The sequence below is a fragment of the Mercenaria mercenaria genome, chromosome 4 (assembly GCF_021730395.1).
Source record: "Mercenaria mercenaria strain notata chromosome 4, MADL_Memer_1, whole genome shotgun sequence".
NCBI lineage: Eukaryota > Metazoa > Mollusca > Bivalvia > Venerida > Veneridae > Mercenaria > Mercenaria mercenaria.
In genome coordinates, this window is record NC_069364.1 from 75857514 (window position 1) to 75877005 (window position 19492).

At 33.3% G+C, this 19492-nt stretch overlaps 1 protein-coding gene across 1 annotated transcript; it reads right to left on the reverse strand.

Moving 5' to 3' along the window:
- Window positions 1-854: 854 nt before the first annotated feature.
- Window positions 855-18917, reverse strand: LOC123552170 (myogenic factor 6-like). Its single transcript, XM_045341608.2, has 3 exons — window positions 17179-18917; window positions 9545-9626; window positions 855-1023 (listed from the first exon to the last, which is right to left on the reverse strand). Exons 1-3 carry the CDS (start codon window positions 18046-18048, stop codon window positions 863-865), a joined length of 1113 nt encoding a protein of 370 aa, XP_045197543.2. The 5' UTR covers window positions 18049-18917; the 3' UTR covers window positions 855-862.
- Window positions 18918-19492: the final 575 nt, after the last annotated feature.

Consider the following 19492-nt stretch of genomic DNA (forward strand, 5'->3'; position numbering starts at 1 on the left):
CATGGCAGGGCTCATTTGCTGATGAAATCATTATGTCGTATTACTATTCTAGTCTTTACTATCCAATTGAAAGTAATAAAATGAACAGTTAAAGATACGAACATACGTTTTTAGTGCAATGTTAAGTCCTTTTACACCGTAACTATGATAAAACAGTTACAAATACACTAGATATAAGTCGTTGGCTACTCCCAGCACTTCATAAAGAAAATAATGATTTTGAAATGTATATAACTACTTAAATACGGTTTGATTCAAATAACTTCCAAAATACCGTTATGAAGTCCAGAGACATGCGTCTAACAAAATGTGTCAACATCAAACAGAGTTCTGTGTAGCGTGAAACCATTTCACTGGCTTCTGCCTTTGTTTCTGTCTCTGCTGATGCTTCTGTTGTTGCTATTGTTGCTACTGCTGTAGATACTATTGCTGCTGATGATGATGCTATTGTTGTTGCTGCTGCTGCTGCAGCTACTATTGCTGCTGCTGATGTTGCTATTGTTGCTGCTGCTGCTGCTGTAGCTTCTATTGCTGCTGCTGCTGATGCTACTGTTGCTGCTGCTGATGCTACTGTTGCTGATGCTACTGTTGCTGCTGCTGCTGATGCTACTGTTGCTGCTGCTGCTGATGCTATTGCTGCTGCTGCTGCTGCTGCTATTGTTGCTACTGCTGCTGCTGCTGCTGCTGCAGCTGCTATTGCAGCTGATGATGATGATGATGATGATGATGATATTGTCTCTGTAAGACGCAAGTGATACTTTACTTGCGAATTCAAATCCTTACACATTACTTTTCAAACAAATGAGCTTTTGAGTATGTCCAGGCTTTGTTTAAAATGAAACATTTCAACGTACGGAGTACACTAAAGCGGCCGTTCTCCTGGTGCCATCGTGCTCATCATAGGAGAGCCAGTCGTCGGGCTGATACTTTCAACAATCAACGATAGACAGTCTAGGCTGCTCACGTTGGTGTTATGTTGCTGCTGTTGTTGTTGTGGATGGTGATGACTATGGTCCATATAGCCTGAAAATAAATAGAATGTGATGAGTATCAAGAATGCCTATATTTTTCAAACAAAACAAATTTTTACATATATACTTCCTATGTAAATTATTTATTTGAAAAAGAAAAAATAATGAATATTAACACACGGAAACTATTTGTTTCATTGTAGTCGTGACGAATGAAATTATTTGCAATACGAAAAAGTAAATAAATGATTTATGCGCAGATTTAGATATTCATAATTATACAATACAAGTATGTCTAAGCACACTTCAAAACTTAAGTATACCGATCAAGTATGGAAAGAAAATAGGAACATAACTTAAAAGGAGCATTTTGCATAATATGTCATCTAAACATATGCAAGCTGGTGGGAGATATAGCCAAAACAGGTATAGTAAAATTCTATTGTCAGCAATGAAAATCAGAAAAGTCTTAACTTAAATGATTTTTTTTTTGTTTTGTTGTTTTTTCTGTGTTGCTGTTGATGTCCTTGATGTTGTTTATTTTCAATTTTTGCTATATCTATTAAGTCTTATCTCATAATTATACCTCACTTCATGAGAAAACCACTACAACTTTTTGTGTTATTCAAGTATTTGTACCTATTGGCATAATTATATGTTATCATTTAATACAAAAATAAGACAAATAAATTAAACATTGTATGTGTGATACATGTACAGGGCTTCGAGTACAGAAGTATTCTAAAAACAATTTTCTGATGGGGTTGGCAATAAAATATAGAACAATTTCAATCATTATTAAACGTTCATTCCTTATCATTGAATTGGAAATTTTTATTTCACTGACATGCATTTTTCATAACCGTTCCCAGATGTTTTCTATCCTCTGCGTAATCAAACGGTATTACAAGGAGGTATAAAATTTCACGCCAATTTCGTTTTATCGGGTTTTATCGACAAAAGGTCAGGTAGCCCCAGCGCGTGCAACTCCGCACGTGCGTTATGTAACCAATTATTATAAGGGCCATTGTGCCCAGTGGAAGAGTCATTATCTATACATCATTAATTATCAGTATCATAATAGGCGTATTAAGCCGTATGAGGCTTTTGATGAGCCACTTTCCAAAGGTGTCTAAAGATAGATACTTTGAAAACCAAGACTGTTGTCCGTACCGCATGTATTAATGCATCGAATAATCACTGCACAGCGAGGAATGTTGACTGTAAGAAACTGACGTTGATCACAATTTATATCTTAGAAGTAGCATTGTGTTTCTAAGATTGGTGATCAATCATCCTGGTGATAATTAGAGATATACATACGTTTACCGTTTGTCTGTGTCTACAGTTACTGCTGTACGAGAAGATGTGGCAGTCATTTTCTGTTAATAAATGACTTTATTTGTGTTTAGTATTAAGACTGAAAAAAAATGTTTAAAAAAAAATGTCAGGAAATATGTTTGATCTTAATGACAAATTATAACTACGGTGTCTATAACACAGCTTGTTTCTGTTCGCATTTTTACACAATAATTATTATGAATACATCATTGTATTGTTGTATTGTTTTGTAAAATTAATATGTAGATCTTCATACATTTCATTGGTTTCATAGTCAGTGACTTAAGTGCAGTACTAAAAATACTAATACATTCCTGAAACTATTTAATTCAAAAAAGATAACTGAATTGAATTGTATAATTTAAAAAAAGATGTTGAATTGAATTGAATTGAATTGTTGAATTGAATTGAATTGAATTGAATTGAACTGAACTGAACTGAACTGAATGGAATGGAATGCGAATTGAATTGAATGCGAATTCAATAAAAGAACTATTTCATCACAGTATTCCTACATCTATAATACTACCCTTGTTTATCATTTTAAAATGATTTCACTATTGGAAATATTGTAATCAGTAACTTACATGCTCAAGTTGTAAAATTCATATTACAATGATTGCGAGTTAGTGCTCTAAACTAGCGCTTTCCCGGAGTAGAATTATATTTGGTCATTCGGTGCAACATGGTGATGTTATAACATTTTATATTAGTATTTTGTCTCCAAAATATGTTTTAATAGAGAAAAATGACTTAGAGTTGATGACTTTCTACGTGATTATTCTTAATATTGAATAATGACTAAGTATAATTACAACATATACTATAGTCATTACTGGTCCTTTATTGCAATGTAAGAGGTCGCTTACAACATGTATCATAAACAAGTAGACGCCAAGAGTTTGTCTCAAGTGCGTGCTTGTACTGTTGTTGGCTCTATTGTATACTCCTTGCAAAAAAAGATGCGGATGACAAATGATTTGAAACGTTGTTCTGTAATTACATACAATACAACTAGTTCTACATGTTTGTCTATACTCATATGATTTATGAATAATGTTGAGAAATTGCTCATGGTTTTGTAACCCAACCATTCCGTGACGAAGGAAAAAAGTAGTGTCCTAAATCTAGAAAATGAGACCGAAATGACTTGATGCCGAAATATCAAAGTTATGGGGTCGGTAATAAATGACATACTAGATATTATGTATGTTAATATTTTTTACATAAACTATATGTGGTAGCTATACGAAATTTAAGTCCAGTATATTTTAATGCATATGAGTCAGACATAAATCGTTATAATAAATTAAATCTGAATGGGACAATCTAGTATTTCCAAAATCTGTACTACAAAGTTTTGTGACGCGCTGTAGGGCGCATTAATCACATAGTGTATAATATATACATTAATATTTTATGCTAACATTTTTATGCTACAAATGCAATGTGTATTGCACCTAAACCAAGGGAAAAAAGCTGATTTTAGTATGGTGTTTATTGGAATTGGCTCACGTTAATTACCGCGTATTTAAGTGTATTGCCCATATTGTAAAACTCGAGTTTCATTCCTAACACCCGGATACAGTATCACCACATTCCTTCATCATCAAAAGCTACTTCAAAACATACTTTGTTATAATAATCTGCAAAAAAATGTTGCGTGTGTAAAGCACTTGCAAGTCGGTAAAAAATGTGGGCAATTATAGCATTATTAATTCTGGTATTACCTTGGTGACGAAACGATATAAAGAGGTATCTCTGCAAACGGAACATGTAGCATTTATTTGAATACAAGTATGGGAATATGTCATACGTACAAAGTAATATATTGTACATATTTTTATTACATATAATTAATTAATACATGTGTAAACCGTGCATTATTGCGTATACACTGAAGAAAGTTCCATACATGCTGTTGTATACATTTAATTTTATATTATTGTTATAATGATTATATGGTGTTTTTAACTTAAACCCTGCTCTGTTAAAGTCATGTGTAGATGTTCCCAGACATTTTAAGAGCTCACTGAAAATCAAGTGTATGCGTTATGGATGAAACTTTATATATTTAAGACGGATGTATTTATGGACCTAATACAGAAAAGTCAACTAGTATACATCAAGGAGCACACAAAACGAATTTTGCATCAAATTAAGAACATAATTATTATCATGCATTTTCTTATATAAAACAAAAATTTAAAAAATAAATACGAAGCAAATACATATGTTTATTTTTAAAGGCAAAGGAATTTTCATTTATTCTTCCTGCACCGATACGTTTAAAAGTTCACAATATTTCATTAATTTGTACTAAAAGTAGGCAGAAAATTCATACTGATACAATCGTTTTCATCAAAGAAACTGAAGAAAACAAATTTAAATTTATATAAGCGCGTGAAAAAACACACTGGGTGCCTCTAACTAACAGATGTGTTGTTTCTTTCCTCCTCGGGAAGTGATTATTGTCCTATCTGTCAGCACTAAGATGCCTAATTTGCACGAGAACATGCTATACATGTCTGTCTCGTGCTGGGTTTACATGAGCGGAGGAGCGCTTTGGAAAAACTATATATTCTGTATAAAATGTTCTATGTATAGTGAACGAAATAATATGAGAATGAAAAGCTGATTATATATTTTGAATTCAGTCAATCGTAATATAAACCTCGAATTATATTTGTTTTGTGACCTGATGATTTTTTATGAAAATATTACCAAAATGTGCAGTCATGGGAATTTGAATTAATCCATAAATGCTAAGAATGTCAAACAATTACGTAATATATTCAATTTTGTGTGTTTTTGGATTCGTATTTAAATAGTATTCGAACTTTCTTTTTTCAGTTTTTACAAATGCAACATACATGTTTTTTAATATGTGTGTGCATTATTAGGTAGAATTTATACGTATATAAACACTAAAAAATGTAATTTAATGTTAGACTATATGTGCCTATATAATGTAATTCGTCGTAAATTCTTACTAAAATTATTTGCTTTTATTGCAAAGAAAATAGAAAGTCTAAAAGATAAAAGCCAAAAGCCCGGAATATCTCATTGAAATTTCTTCTCTTACTTCCAGGCGAGAGAAAAAAACTGAAGTACAAGAAGAAGATTATAATGTTGTTACAATGAAACAAAGTTGCTTTTACTTTGGTTTATTGCAGGTGAGATTGAATATTTTTAATGGTCTAATTTCGCTACAGATGGGAAAATCTTGAAAAGCACCCACATTTATCAGAATGAACCGAAACTAAAGAAAATGCCCTAAGAAAAAGGGATAATAATCAAAAGAATGTCCTTAAATTGGGAAGATAAGTTAACGTTTCACTAGCTTGAACTCGCGATAAGAAATCTTATTTGTGATAATTGGCTATATAAAAACCTATCTTATAGTTGAAGAAACAATATTATAGTTCTGAAGATTTTTCCGAGGTACGCAAAATTCGGATAGCTTCGGATAAGAATTGTATTGGGGATAGTGTGAGATTCCGTTTATTGTAAAATCCTGCTCACTTCTAAAATGTTAGTATTTATACTAGTTGGTACCCCTGATATTTATAACCAAAACGTGTAAATGTTTCGTAATACTATGAGTTTACGTCAAGAAAAGAACAAATAAGGTTATAAGTATAGAATTTAATGTATTCGGTCAAGGTATTTAAAAGAATACAGTTTCAAACGTGTATATCACTTTAAACTAATTTATCAAAAATCATGCTGACGAGGCTTCTTCGACGCTTTCATCACACTGACCTAGTGACCTAGTTTTTCATCAAAATTATAAGGTTTTACCGTGGAAAACGAGCTAGTAAGAGAATCGAATATGGTATTTATTCATCTGGGTACAAATCCTAGTATTGTACAATGTTTTAGTAACCTCTACATTCTTTGGTTGTTTTTCTTTATAAAACGAAACACAGTTTATACAGGTGCAACCTATAAATCTAAGTAGTTACGTAAACGTACACAAGACGTTGAATTTCATGCGGATACGGTGTTGATCAATGTACGAGCTGAACTGTCCAGTATGGAAATTGTATTAACACGGAAATACATTTACTGTTATGTGTTGCAAACTTAAATTGTTGAATGGAAGAGAAACTTTTAAAATAATAGTATGAATTCATGCACTTGTAAATACACATTCTGAGAAAATGACCACTTTAAAAACTTCGTTACATTATGAAGTTTATTATATCTGAGGAGTTGATACCTTTCATTATCAGAAACCACGATGTGTTATATAAACTTCTATTCATTATTCTCTATATGTAAAAGCTTTTAACTTTTTCTTTTGTATTTTTGTGAGTAAATTTGAATATATTTGTCGAGTCAAGTTGCTAAAAATATCGTCTGCAATATGAAGACCAATTACGAGGATTTTATTTGTACAATTTTTCAGTTTTAGAAGCACATAATCTTTTTTTTTTTCGAAGACGTCAAGTTTTATCATATGGATCTACAGATGGCTAAGTATTATTCTTAAGAAGTTACTCCACTAGGTTTAATTGTCCCTTCAGGTAAAATACAACTAGATCTACTTCCATCAAGTTCGAAAAAGTCAAATTAATTTCTCGTTTACAGAGATTTACCTTATATCTCGAAACTCTGAATTAACAACTTTCGACTCAATTTAACAGCAATATGTTTTGCCGATTTCATGCACAAATGATTTATAGAGCATGTATGACCGGGGACAGACTAAATAACGGTGTTCTAGTTAGCTCCTTTGAGAATTACTAACTCGCGGTGTTCCAGTTAGCTCATTTCTAATAAGATCACACTACCACCCTACTTGGACACCTTTAGACTTGTGTATAGTTTATGTCTGGATGTTGCAGAATAAGGCAAATTTCACGTAAATAACCTGTAACGGTTAGGTGGACCAAACCGTAGAATAATAACGGCGGTCTAATTCCCTCATTTTGAATCACACTGCCCCGGAGGGGTTTGCGGATGAGTTCCGGATACCATCCGTAACGCATTCTCAGAGCTCCTAACTCGTTCGTAAGTCATCCGGTGTATCCGTTCAGAAACATGCTCAAAATTTTGCTACGGATAATATATCCGTAAGGAATCCGTAACAAATCAGTAACAGTTCTGAAAAGATCGTAAGAGATTTTAATAAATCGTAACAATCCGGAAGACAATCTGTGGTGAAAATACGAGCTATTACGGTTTTATTCCGGTTCTAATAAGGTTAATTAAGGTTCTGTTACGATTGCATTAGAGATTTATAACGTAACAAATTCGCAAAACCTTTTTTTTCTTACACATCCGGAGCAATCCGGGGATGGGAATCCGTAACTCATCCGCAAGTCAATCCGGGGCAGTGTAATTCTAGCTCTAGATGGGCTTTTCGGTGTTTCGGTGATTTTAACTTTTCTCATTTTTAAATAAGCTGAATCGATGTACTCGTTTTCTCATTTCAAATAGGCTAATGAAAATTGCGAAATAAAAGTGTTGTTGCTCACTTGTTTTGAGAGATGTCTGTGAATATTCTAAGTTTTGAAAACCGGCCTTAAGTCACATTATGTTCATGGGTGACAGGTAAATATTTCCTTATTTCTCATTTGAAATACCGGTATATTATGCCGTCATTTGGGGAAAGGGAACATGTATGCTAATTCAAGGTTCAAAAGTAAATGAACTAATATAATTATAATAAATAATAAATAGATATATTCATTTTAGAAAAATTGTACACGTTTATTCATTTGACAAATATGACCTGCTTTAATATTTTATGTAAATTATACCTTCATTTAGATACCAACAGATTTCAAAACTGAACTTTTGTCTTTTCTCAGAAGTGACCGCCTGTTATTTCGACGTCAGCTTGTGACGAAAATCATCATTCATATGTCGGAAAAAAGAACTTGTTATTTCGTCATTTATTTATTATGACCACGATAAATTATATTTCTTTCTTTGCACAATCATTGAAAAACTCCCGTACGTGAGTTCATAATAATTTCACAATTTTTACACGTTAGTAAACAGGCAGCAGTGTAAATCACTATACATAGTTCACTAGAATCACTACCAAACTCACAAAACGCGGAAATACACTTTAAATTCTTGTGGATCTCAAGAGTGTGGTTCATTTACACTTTATTAACTCTCCAGTTTCCAATGGGCTCATATTACGTACAATTAGAAACATGCAAAATGTGTATAGTGCGCGTTCATATCTCTGGGTGATGTAATAATTATACCAACGGTGAGAGTTTTTTCTCCCCAAGTACTGATCTATCAATGCAGCATTATTCTTTATTTTTCCAAAAACTCTAATTAGATTGCATAAGCTGGAAAAGAAACATACGCTGGTCTTTGAATTGTCATGGCCAAATAATTCGTGTTTCTTTTCTTGTTGTTTTTATTGTTGTTGTTTTATTTCTTACGATGTTAACGAATGTATAAGCATTGGAACTAGAACGAATCAAAAGCGACAGAAAAGTAGAAAGACTCAGTACAGTGTCAATATAAACAAATGATGTCTTTTCTTTTTCTTAAACAAGTTGTCACCTTTTTACAATCACCAAAAATGGAAACTATTAAACTTCTTTCATGGTTTTTCAACAGTAACTGTATAATTATGAAGTAAATATACAAGCTTATGAACCTGAACAAGGTGATATTCACTAAGGCTGATAGGCTGAGGTAAATATCACTTCGGACAGGTTCATAGGCTTGACTGTGTACCGATAATATCATACAATAAGTATTTGATTTTATGATTACACTACAAATAGTAACTAGATCTAATAATGAGGCTAGAATGGTCATAAGACAAAATATTTACAGAAAGTCAACCAACCTATCGTAACAACTCATTTAATTTTTTTTATAAAACTAGATATAATTTGCTGCTGTTTAAACAGATCTATATTCATACAGAGCCTAAGTTTGTTTTAAAGAACATTTTTTCAGTTAAGTTGTTTACAAGAATATCACTTTTTGCGGTGAATATCTTTCTATTGATCTCCACGTGACCAGTCGCTCATTTAACGACCAATGAGAGAAGCGGAATTAACACGTTACACAAAGTATGTTCTTAGTCCCTGGTACTAAATCAGACTAAAAATACAGATATAATAATAATGATAATAATAATAATAATAATAATCATAATAATAATCATAATAATAATCGTAATAATAATGATAATGATTTAATCTATCATGAATAAAAAGTATGTTACGAGCTCAAAAACATACCATTCGGATGTGTTTGGTAGCCATTGGCCATATCTGTCATATGGTGTAACTTGTCTTGGTAAAAATGTGGGCTGTTCACCGTCTGAAAAGAAAACGATATCAAATGTTATCCCTGAAAATGCGGCCAGAGTCATCAACCTCCAGTATTTATCTTTGTTTGTTCTTATTGCTATTATAAACACAAGTTAAGTGTGGACGACAAATTTGTATATGGTATTTAAGGGAAATAATCACATGTTATTTTATAACTATAATACGCCATTGAATTAATTCAAGGGAGCCTCCGTGAGTGGTTGAGGTCGCTAACTTCAAATCACTTGCCCCTCATCGATGTGGGTTCGCGCCTCACTCGGGGCGTTGAATTCTTCATGTGAGGAAGCCATCCAGCTGGCATACGGGAGCTCGGTGGTTCTACCCAGGTGCCCAGATAATTTACATAACATCTGAAGCAGAATTAATTGAAACATGTTTATAACATTTAGGAAAATGTGAAATGATGCTTTAAATTGTCAGTGCATGTGATAAAGCTTACTATGATGCATTTACATGTAATTCTAAATACACTGTCTTAAATAAACACTGTCTTAAATCAAGACAGTGTATTTAGAATTAACTGAGAATTATAGTACAGTCAAGAGCGGACGAATTTGTATATATGTATGATATTAAAGGGAAAAAATCACATGTTACTTTAAAGTGTGAATTTACACCAAACAGGCAGCACTAGTTTATCTCCTTTACTCTTTCTGTTTATTGAATAAGTGATAAATGAAAATATTTTGAAAAAAATAATTTTTTTAGCGGAATGAATTCTACAAAAACAAGTTTATATCCAGGAGTCAACGTTTCTTCGCAACAAGTACGCGCTTATTACAACGGATTACTATTGCAATAAAATTCATTATTTTTATGTATTACACACAACAGAAACACAGAAATGTCTGCAAAAACAACAAAGATTCGGCACTAATTATGATGAAATAAAGCGTCTAGATTATCATCAAATAAAGCGTCTAGATGCTCTTAGACTGGTTTCATTTCTCACTGAAAACTCATTATCGTCTACATCAAAAAGAATTGCAACCAGTCCGTAATGATTTTAACATAATTTGAAAGATGTTCATCTAATTAAATTTTCGGCTGCAAAATTGTGAAATGTGAAAATTGAGTCGATTTACAAATGAAACGAAGCAATACATCGAAAATGGGGAAATATTTTCTGTAATTTATGACCCGCTGGTTTGTTTTCATTCCAAAGGGGCCCCGTTAAAATTTTGATTTTCATTTTCAGGTCAAAGGTCGTATATGCTTTTATTCTCTCTAGCTAATTCGTGATCAAAGCTTTGATGAAATGCTTTAAAATATTTCAGTGTCTTAGTGGAGACAAGATGCATGCCGATTTAAATGCCAGTCTCTGTGAAGAATGCTATAAACAAACATTTGAAAGTGGTTCATTAACAGATCTATGGCGGCATTTATTGATGTTAACGGTTCTTGTCGTGTTAAACTAAGATCCATATCAAAATTACCAGAAAATTGTATTTTGAGTTTAAAGCGACCTTTCTTAGGCGAACTTTTATCTCTCAAAGTGGAAGTTGCCAATGGTACAAACTAACTGACATTAGACTTTTGCAAGGTGCCTTAGATCTAATAAATTACCAAAAATATTGTGCAGAAGGGAGTAAACCGTTGTAAAGTTTTTGAAATAATGGAGAAAATAGGCATTTTTCTTACCCTGTTACCAATATCTTATACTTTTTTTCACTCGTTTTTGTATCATTGTCATATGTACACTTTATGCCAATAAAGATGGTAATGAACATGTTAAAAAAATTCACCCCATCTGCGGGCGAGTAGCTTTAACAAGTTTGGCAGAAAATGTTTCACAGAAGATTCCAAAAGTAGCGATTGTGTCTTCTGTTTGTGGATGGCACGCAACACCCGTTTTGACTTCTTATTTTTGCATGCTTACTTTATATCGATTTATATTTTACATATCACACTATAGGTTACGTATATATCAACTTAGAATGCAAACACATGCATGGCATATACATATTTATATATACGTAATTTGATACATTATAAAATAATTAAAGGATTTAGCCGAATTATGTTAAATATTATGTCCATAGCGGATATACAAATATAATAGTAATTTATAATCTTAAACATAATGCGCATTAATCAAAGTCTAATAATATATTTTTGCATGATTTCCATCTGTCTACATGTAAAAATCTCACGTGAGGCTAGAGCTTAGCACGAATCATAAGAACATATTCTCATTTTTATCTAAACAAACACCTCCCATGAGGATTTCGATGTAGGCAAACTCGATTCATACCCATCAAAACTCAATCAGTGGAATGGCAGCGAACATGTAAGTGAAGTATACCTTTTGAAGTGCATGCTATTTTGATGGCTTGTCATCAGAACCTCCTCATAATGATTCAATACGAAGAAAGAAGAATAAATGAAAGCAAAATGTTGTGGCGATGTGTTCCGTCGGGCATCAAAGCAACTTCTACATTTGTATGAGACAGTGTTATTGTATTATAATAATTGCTTGATGGTTTGCGAAAATTATACAAGCCTATTCTTTACATACAGAAAATTATCTTATTTGTCTAAACACTTTGAGACTCAAGAACCAAAGTGCTCAAAGCCCTTCCTCTGAATGAATATATATTTCAAAACTATTATCCCGGATGTATTACTGCAGGACGTATGAAGGAAGCTATTAGATACATTTCCCATAACGATAGTGTTGATTTCAGGAGAAATTTATATTGTAAATATTATTTATACTACAAGTGAATATATAGATTTTCCAAAATTATCTAAAATATTTCGATCGAAGAGATCCAATGGCCAGTTTTACAAGATCCAAAATACATTTGTAGATTCGTCTTAAAAATAAAATAAGCAGTCATTATTTGACTTTATCTCTGTTTAATGGCACAAACCAAACAGTTAAAATGATTTTTTTTTAAAAGCATTTATTCATGTTATAGTTTTTTGCAGATAAAGTTCGAGAACAATTTCTGTGAGTGGTGGACACGTTTTTTCTACAAACATTACATTTTCTCAGCGTTAAACTTTCAGCACTCCCGCCACCACCATCAAGTTCTGATAAGTGTCAAATTAATAACTCAACTGATAAAACACTTTCAAAATGGTCTTATTTTTGTGTCTTTTTATCAGAGACATTTATTTAAAAAGGCGGCCAAATTTACGAAATGACAACCATAATTATGGAACCCATCCACTGACCGTGATATTCACTTAATTGTAGTAATCGCAAGGCGTCAACTCAAATCAGGTTCCCGCTCGCTACCTTATCTCGACGGCTTCTTGGAGATAAGGCTAAACGGGATTTCATCTCGAGTCGGCTTCTGTTTCACAAAATATAACAATGTGTATAATTAGGAAATTATGGTGTACTACCATGCGAAAGATCAACAGAAAAGATATGACAAGTCATGTATTTTTGCCGACATGAGGAACAGTGTAATATAAGTAATAGTCAGTTTTCTGGAAATTGATGAGCATATTAGAGCGATGGTTATGGCACTGGCTGCTCAACTCCTTGGTAGAGGGTTCGATTACGGTTATGGTCATTCCTCTTACACCTGTTTTCCGGGTAGAGACATATGGAGTGATCTTTTTAATCTGAAGTTTTTTTTATTCCATGTTTATAAAATGTTTAATCTTAATATTACAAGAAAGCTAAATAACTGTAAATATTCAACGGAAATATTTTATAACCTGGGTTTGCTAAAAACTGTCAGAAATACGATACAAGAATTTACGAGTTTACTCTTTGTACATGTATTAGAATTGTATTTTGTTAAAAAGGTAGTTAAAACACTAAAAAATAATTTTCAAAGACGAATCCCGCCAAACATCAAACGCGCACGACAAACAATAAAAACATGAAAAATGCAAAATCCTTTGAACATACGACAAGCAATCAGGACTACAAAAATCAGCACATTGTCGCTTCTAGAACTGAACCCCTTTTATTTCAAAACACACGTGTTTAATCATGGCTAATGGACCCCTATGTCGGTGTCCTCACTTAGTGGAGACGCGTTTTAAAACAATAAATTCAAGTTTCTAGATGAGCTAATGGCTGAATTCTCACCAATTTTAATTAAAAAAGTGTGTAACCTATTTCCCAGACATGTTTAGCAAGATGTTAAATGTTTGTTTGAATGATTATTCTTCCTTGTTCAAGTGTAGACGAGCAATTGGTTAAGAATTTCTGTAAGCTGGCATTATAGACATAATATAGTTCAGGTTTTAATCCAGAAACAAAATTAAATTAAGGTCGTCTTTGCATATTAAAGAAGAAAAACCAGACAAAAAAAGTGAACATGAATTGTTATCGTTAAAGAGTATAGAAAATTTCAACATTCTTACACACTCAGGTGAAGTAACCAAATATGTGGGCCTCTTTTAGGTCAATGCTTAAAGTACTCAATCAAAATGTAGTTCAAAATACAAAATGTTCAAAATACCTCCAAGATAACAGACGGAGAACACTGAAATCGTCTTCGCAATAGAACGGAAAATGTCGGCTGTCATTGCGGGTCCACTACTGCTAGTTATAAATGAAATGTTATAGCAGTTATGTTAATATAGTGTCATTTGTTCTTGTTTTGCCCTTTGTTTGGAAAATACATACAGTATAATACTAATTTGAAACCAGCTGTACAACTTATATTAATCACTCTCGACACCTCATTCCTGATGGACTCCACCGCTACATGGGTATGAGGGAAAAGGCCAGTTTTCTTTTTAATACTGAACGTCAAACAAGGGAGACTTGTGTCATTTTTCACTCCTTTGGAATAACTGGCCAAGGATCGAACCCACAACCTCCCGCACTCTACTGCTAAGCTACCGAGGCGGTGGAAATCGCTTCCATCACAATATGTGAAAGACTATATAAGAGATTCAATATAATATTATATACTAAAACAAAGTAGATGTATTGTAAATAGATGAATTTCTTGCCGCAAGCTGATTCTGTGGTATTCTGCTACCAAATTAACTTATCAAATTGAATAAATCAAGGAAAACATCACGCGATGAATGAATGCATTGATAAAGCATACCCTAGAGGAAAGATTCCATCAACGGTTTGATACAAATAACCCCTAAGTGAGACCGACGTTGTCTAAATGACCTATGGTCCAGTGGCGGTACCTAAAATCACAACCCCTGCTGATAAAGACCGTCCGAGAATTAGGGGTTTGTTTAGAGTTCCGACAAAATAATGGCATTGTAATGATCTTGATCAACGAAACGAGAGTTCATAACGTTCTTTAATAATGACGTACGCGAAGTAATTATTTTGACATCATAATTAGCGTATAATTTGACGTAACATCGCTGTTGAATAAAATTAACCAGAACACAATTACAAGGAGTCGTAATTTCTGTCTCTATGAACTGGATTCTGTGAAAACTGGCGCAAACTTTTAAGTATAAGATGTAATCCAGATATTGATAACAATGCAAAAACTACAATAAAATACAGTCACATAATTAGAGCGTTGAAATACATGAGGTATTATTTCTGCCTTTCGGGATCTTATCACTGCCCGGGTAATATTTTATGCTCGGAAAATGCAAAGTTACTATAAAAGCTTGAAGTACTTCATACCCACAGAACACACATATGCTTTACCTACACTAATAAAATGATCGGACAAAAAGCAGAGAAAAATAAGAGCTTGAAATATAGTGAGGAAACAAGAGCGTACGTACGCTTTTACCAAAACGTATGAAGACAGCGTCGCTTTGCAACAAAAATTAAGAGGTTGGTTTTGCCGATCACAGTTAGCACCTTGTTAATAAGAAAATAATGTCAAAGACACCGTAAATGTCGCTGGTTATTTTGGAAATCACTTTAGGGTCATAGAACATCTTGAAAACATATGAAAATCTAAGAATAAACAGCCCTCGTAAATGTATTTTGTGTGTTGGTGTATAAACATTAAATTATAAGCACATGTTGGTGAAGTCGCGGTTAACTAGGGTTGAGAGTATTTTCAGTAACTGTCATAAGCTATGTTTTGACACATGAGAATTAATATTTCTCTCGTTTCCACGGAATCTAGAGTATTTCTCACAGAAAATGCAGGAGTATACTTGAAACACGAAGAAAATAAATACCAGACCTTATTAAAACTCAGAAATGAAACGGTGTTCTTATGTGGTCGTAACATTTTTGTGTTTGTGAGAAAAGAACATATATAATTATTTCATTACGGCTACGGATATGAGTCGGAATAATTATTCAGAAATTTTAATGAGTAATTTAGCCCTGGGGTGAAACGCCTTAGAGTTCTGAAAAGAGGTGTGTTGTCGCGCAACACGAGATTAAGTTTTATGACTCTTAATTGTTGAATGTTATATTCATAATTTGCTAAAGAGTTTGTATGAACCTAGTTTGCATGGTAATTCATTATTCTCTCAATGCTTGATTCATATAAAGCAGATTAATTCTTGAAATAATGCTCTCAGTTAAGCTGTGCAAACATATATGTTATATCAATTGAAAAGATTATAATCTAAAACATCTTTTCAGTCTTAAATTTTAACGACCGGAATTCCTGGATTAATAATCTCGTTTAAGTTATACATATATATGTACTTTTAGCATGTTAAGATTAATGAGTTGCATTTACTTCGTGTGATTAGTCATGTGCTTTTATAAGTGTATGATTGTTTCTGTTGCGTGTGTGTGTGTGTGTGTGTGTGTGTGTGTGTGTGTGTGTTTTCTGTGCAAAGGCAAAAACATTGGAGACGATTTCCATTTTTTAATGTTTGTTTTCTCCCTATATCATATCGTTATACCAGCTACAAATCCCAAACATTCATGTCATTCGTCTTTGATAAAAATCTTTCCTCTGATATATGCTCAGTTTGAGCACGTGAAAAGCAGGCATATACACTAATTTCCCTCCATTTTCTATAACTTGAACCTTACCCCTGCACAAACATTCACAATGTTGAGCTAGATCAGACTCCTCATCGGACAGATAACAGTATCTAAAGTAATGTTATATTTATGGGAGGTTATCGCCGAAATTATATATGTTTTACAGTGTCAAAAGAGAATAATTTCCATGGAAAGAATACATAATTACTGGGCTTTGGTTTGATGGTGGGGGTAAAATATGAAACAGGCACTAGATAAGCCTGCAAGCTGATATTTTAAGTGTGCTGAATTTATGAATGAATGGGGTGTAAATTTTATTAAAATGTCTAAATTTACCGTAGGTTTAAGTGATTTGGCAGTTTTAAAAGATTTTTTTGTCCTTTCCTTGGAAATATATTAAGACAGACAATGTTTTATGTAGTTATGAGGAAAACATAAATAAAAGCATGCAGTGCAATTATTTAGGAATGCCATAGATAATTCATAAGACATAACAAATAACAAATAGTGATAATATAATTATCAAACCGCGAGATTTATTATTAATTTGATATGGAAGGAACATGTCTTCCAAGGACAGCGAAATATATTTGTTGTCCACTTGTCTATAAAATGCTAGTAATGTGCATATGCACATATAAAACATTATGAGGTTACATCAATACATAATACTCACCATATAATCTGAACCATTTGTTGAATTTGTATCGTTACAATGATCGTCTGCTCGGACAATTCTGTTCCCGTGAAGCATGTCCTCTAAACTTTCTATGTATTCTATGGCGTTCCGCAAAATTTCTACCTTTGGAAGTCTTTGGTTTGGATTCGGGCACGTGCGTTTCTTTAACACTTCAAACGCTTCGTTGACCTTTCGTAGACGTCTCCGTTCCCGCATAGTTGCGGCTTTTCGTCTGTCAATTTGAACACTTTTTCTTTTACAAGCTTTGCAAGCCCATAACAAACAGCGTCTATTCTCGCCATGGTAACCCGGAGCGAGTACGTGCGTAAGATGTTCTTCCGTATCGTCTGTGGAATTTATGTCATCTCCACTTTTGTCCGAAATGTCATCTTTAAGAGATCCTCCACAAGAAGACATAGGACTATTATTTTTTAAATCCATGATATGATCATCTTCGTCTGCTAACTCATCATTGCACTTAGCGTCTTTAGATTCAGACGTTTTCACTGTCGCTGATTTTTCTTCTTTTTCATCTTTTACAACCTTTGAGTTCGTCTGTTGCAGTTTATCTCCACTGTGAAGTCTGGATTTACTTCTAACATAATCAGGACTCGAGTTATTGTAGAAATCTGAAGATGACACACTAGTATTTCCTGGAAACTGACAATGTTCAGAATATGTTCTCCCAGGATATCGCTGGTAGGGCACAGCAGAAGCAGTAAAATAATCTCGAGCCCCAGTAGTCCCAGTGTAAGACAGTTCCGTTAAATACCTATTGTCAAACATTTCCGGGTTCGAAACCCCACTGAACTGCCCAGCGGCGTTATGATCGAACCTACAACTCCTGTAATCGGCAGTCATCATCATTTTGCTCAATTGTCGTCTGCTATTTTTCGTAAATTCCAGAATATTGCTACACTTCACATGTATCGTAACAACTTATCATAAAGCATTGTTTAAATCATTGTTTGTTGGAAACGAGAGTCTGATGTCTGCAAATTAACTCCCTGACTAGAGATAAGAATTTGTTTTGTGAGAAAAAAAACTTTGTAATGACATATCCTACTCAGTTATCATCAAAATAAAAACAAAACACAAAGTTTCTCTCCCACGTGTTCCTATGTAATAAACTACGCCCGAGTGTTAGGTGAAAGATGAATTGAAACTTTAGAAATAATATAAGCTTCCAGAAGTCCCACTAGTCAAAATAATTGGCTTCAATCACAGAGCTGATATGTCCCGTAACTTATATCGCGAGTATTAAATGAGCAACGCTGTGTCAACATGTGTCCCTGCGGCACACCAAGCGAAATTCCGAATAAAAATCATAGAAAATAGCATAAACACACGCTTATCAAGCTACTGTAAAAATTTCACGACTCTGGTAGGCCTTCCTCATCAGCAATCGCGGCTCCTTTGATCTAAGTTAACAGCCAATCAACGCTGGATTCATATTTCTTCGAAATGTTTATCTCCGCCCACCGGTAATTTTTGACGAGACATCCCGCGCTGTTAGCGCAGATTTTGCGGGTACCATGTGTAGGTAATTCGCAATGTATTATAAATATAACGGGGGGTCATGACTTACAGGATCAGAATCACATGCTGAATTGCCGAGAAATACTAAGTGACTGGGCGGAAGAGGAGTTTTTCGGGGGTTGATAAGACACGCCTATTTAACAAAGATACAACTGCGTTAAACATTTATGTAGGTGTAAACTAGAAAGAATTTTTGCTCATTTTATATAATTGTTATTTTTGCCTGACTATTGTAGCTGAGAGAAAAAAAATGCCACCCGTATTATTTCTTAACATATTAAGTATACGTATGTTTTATAACAAATTTGGAAATAATTTTACATACAGTTTATGAAGAGTATTTAAAAACTTTTTTTTTCGAACTGAATATTGCAGAGGGGATATTCTTTTAAATAGAACATTATAAAATAGGAACACGTTCATTAAGTTTTAAATGCTGTTCAATTAACAAGATTGCAAAATGGAAATAATTCATACAAATTTGATATTAAATACATTACCATTTTAAAACAAAATGCATGTAAATTTTGATATACTCAAAACCAAAGCATTTACCATTTCATTTTTATCCTTTTACCACTTTGAAAACAGCAAGTTTTCGTATTCAATGTACCTAAAATATTAAGCTAAATCATATTAAAACAATGTAATACTTTTGTTTCTCAAATAAACTGCTAAATACAAAACATCGCAAATAATCATCTCATTTTCCATGAAAAAAAAATCCACTTAAATGAAAATGTTCTGCAATAAATTGTGCAAAGAGAAGTCT

Excerpts from the sequence above, each read along its gene's own strand:
- LOC123552170 (XM_045341608.2), bottom strand. The coding sequence starts at position 18,048 with ATGATGATGACTGCCGATTACAGGAGTTGTAGGTTCGATCATAACGCC. Across the intron at positions 9,627-17,178 it reads CAAATGGTTCAGATTATATG|ACGGTGAACAGCCCACATTT; the intron begins GTGAGTATTATG and ends TTTTCTTTTCAG. Across the intron at positions 1,024-9,544 it reads CTACCAAACACATCCGAATG|GCTATATGGACCATAGTCAT; the intron begins GTATGTTTTTGA and ends ATTTATTTTCAG.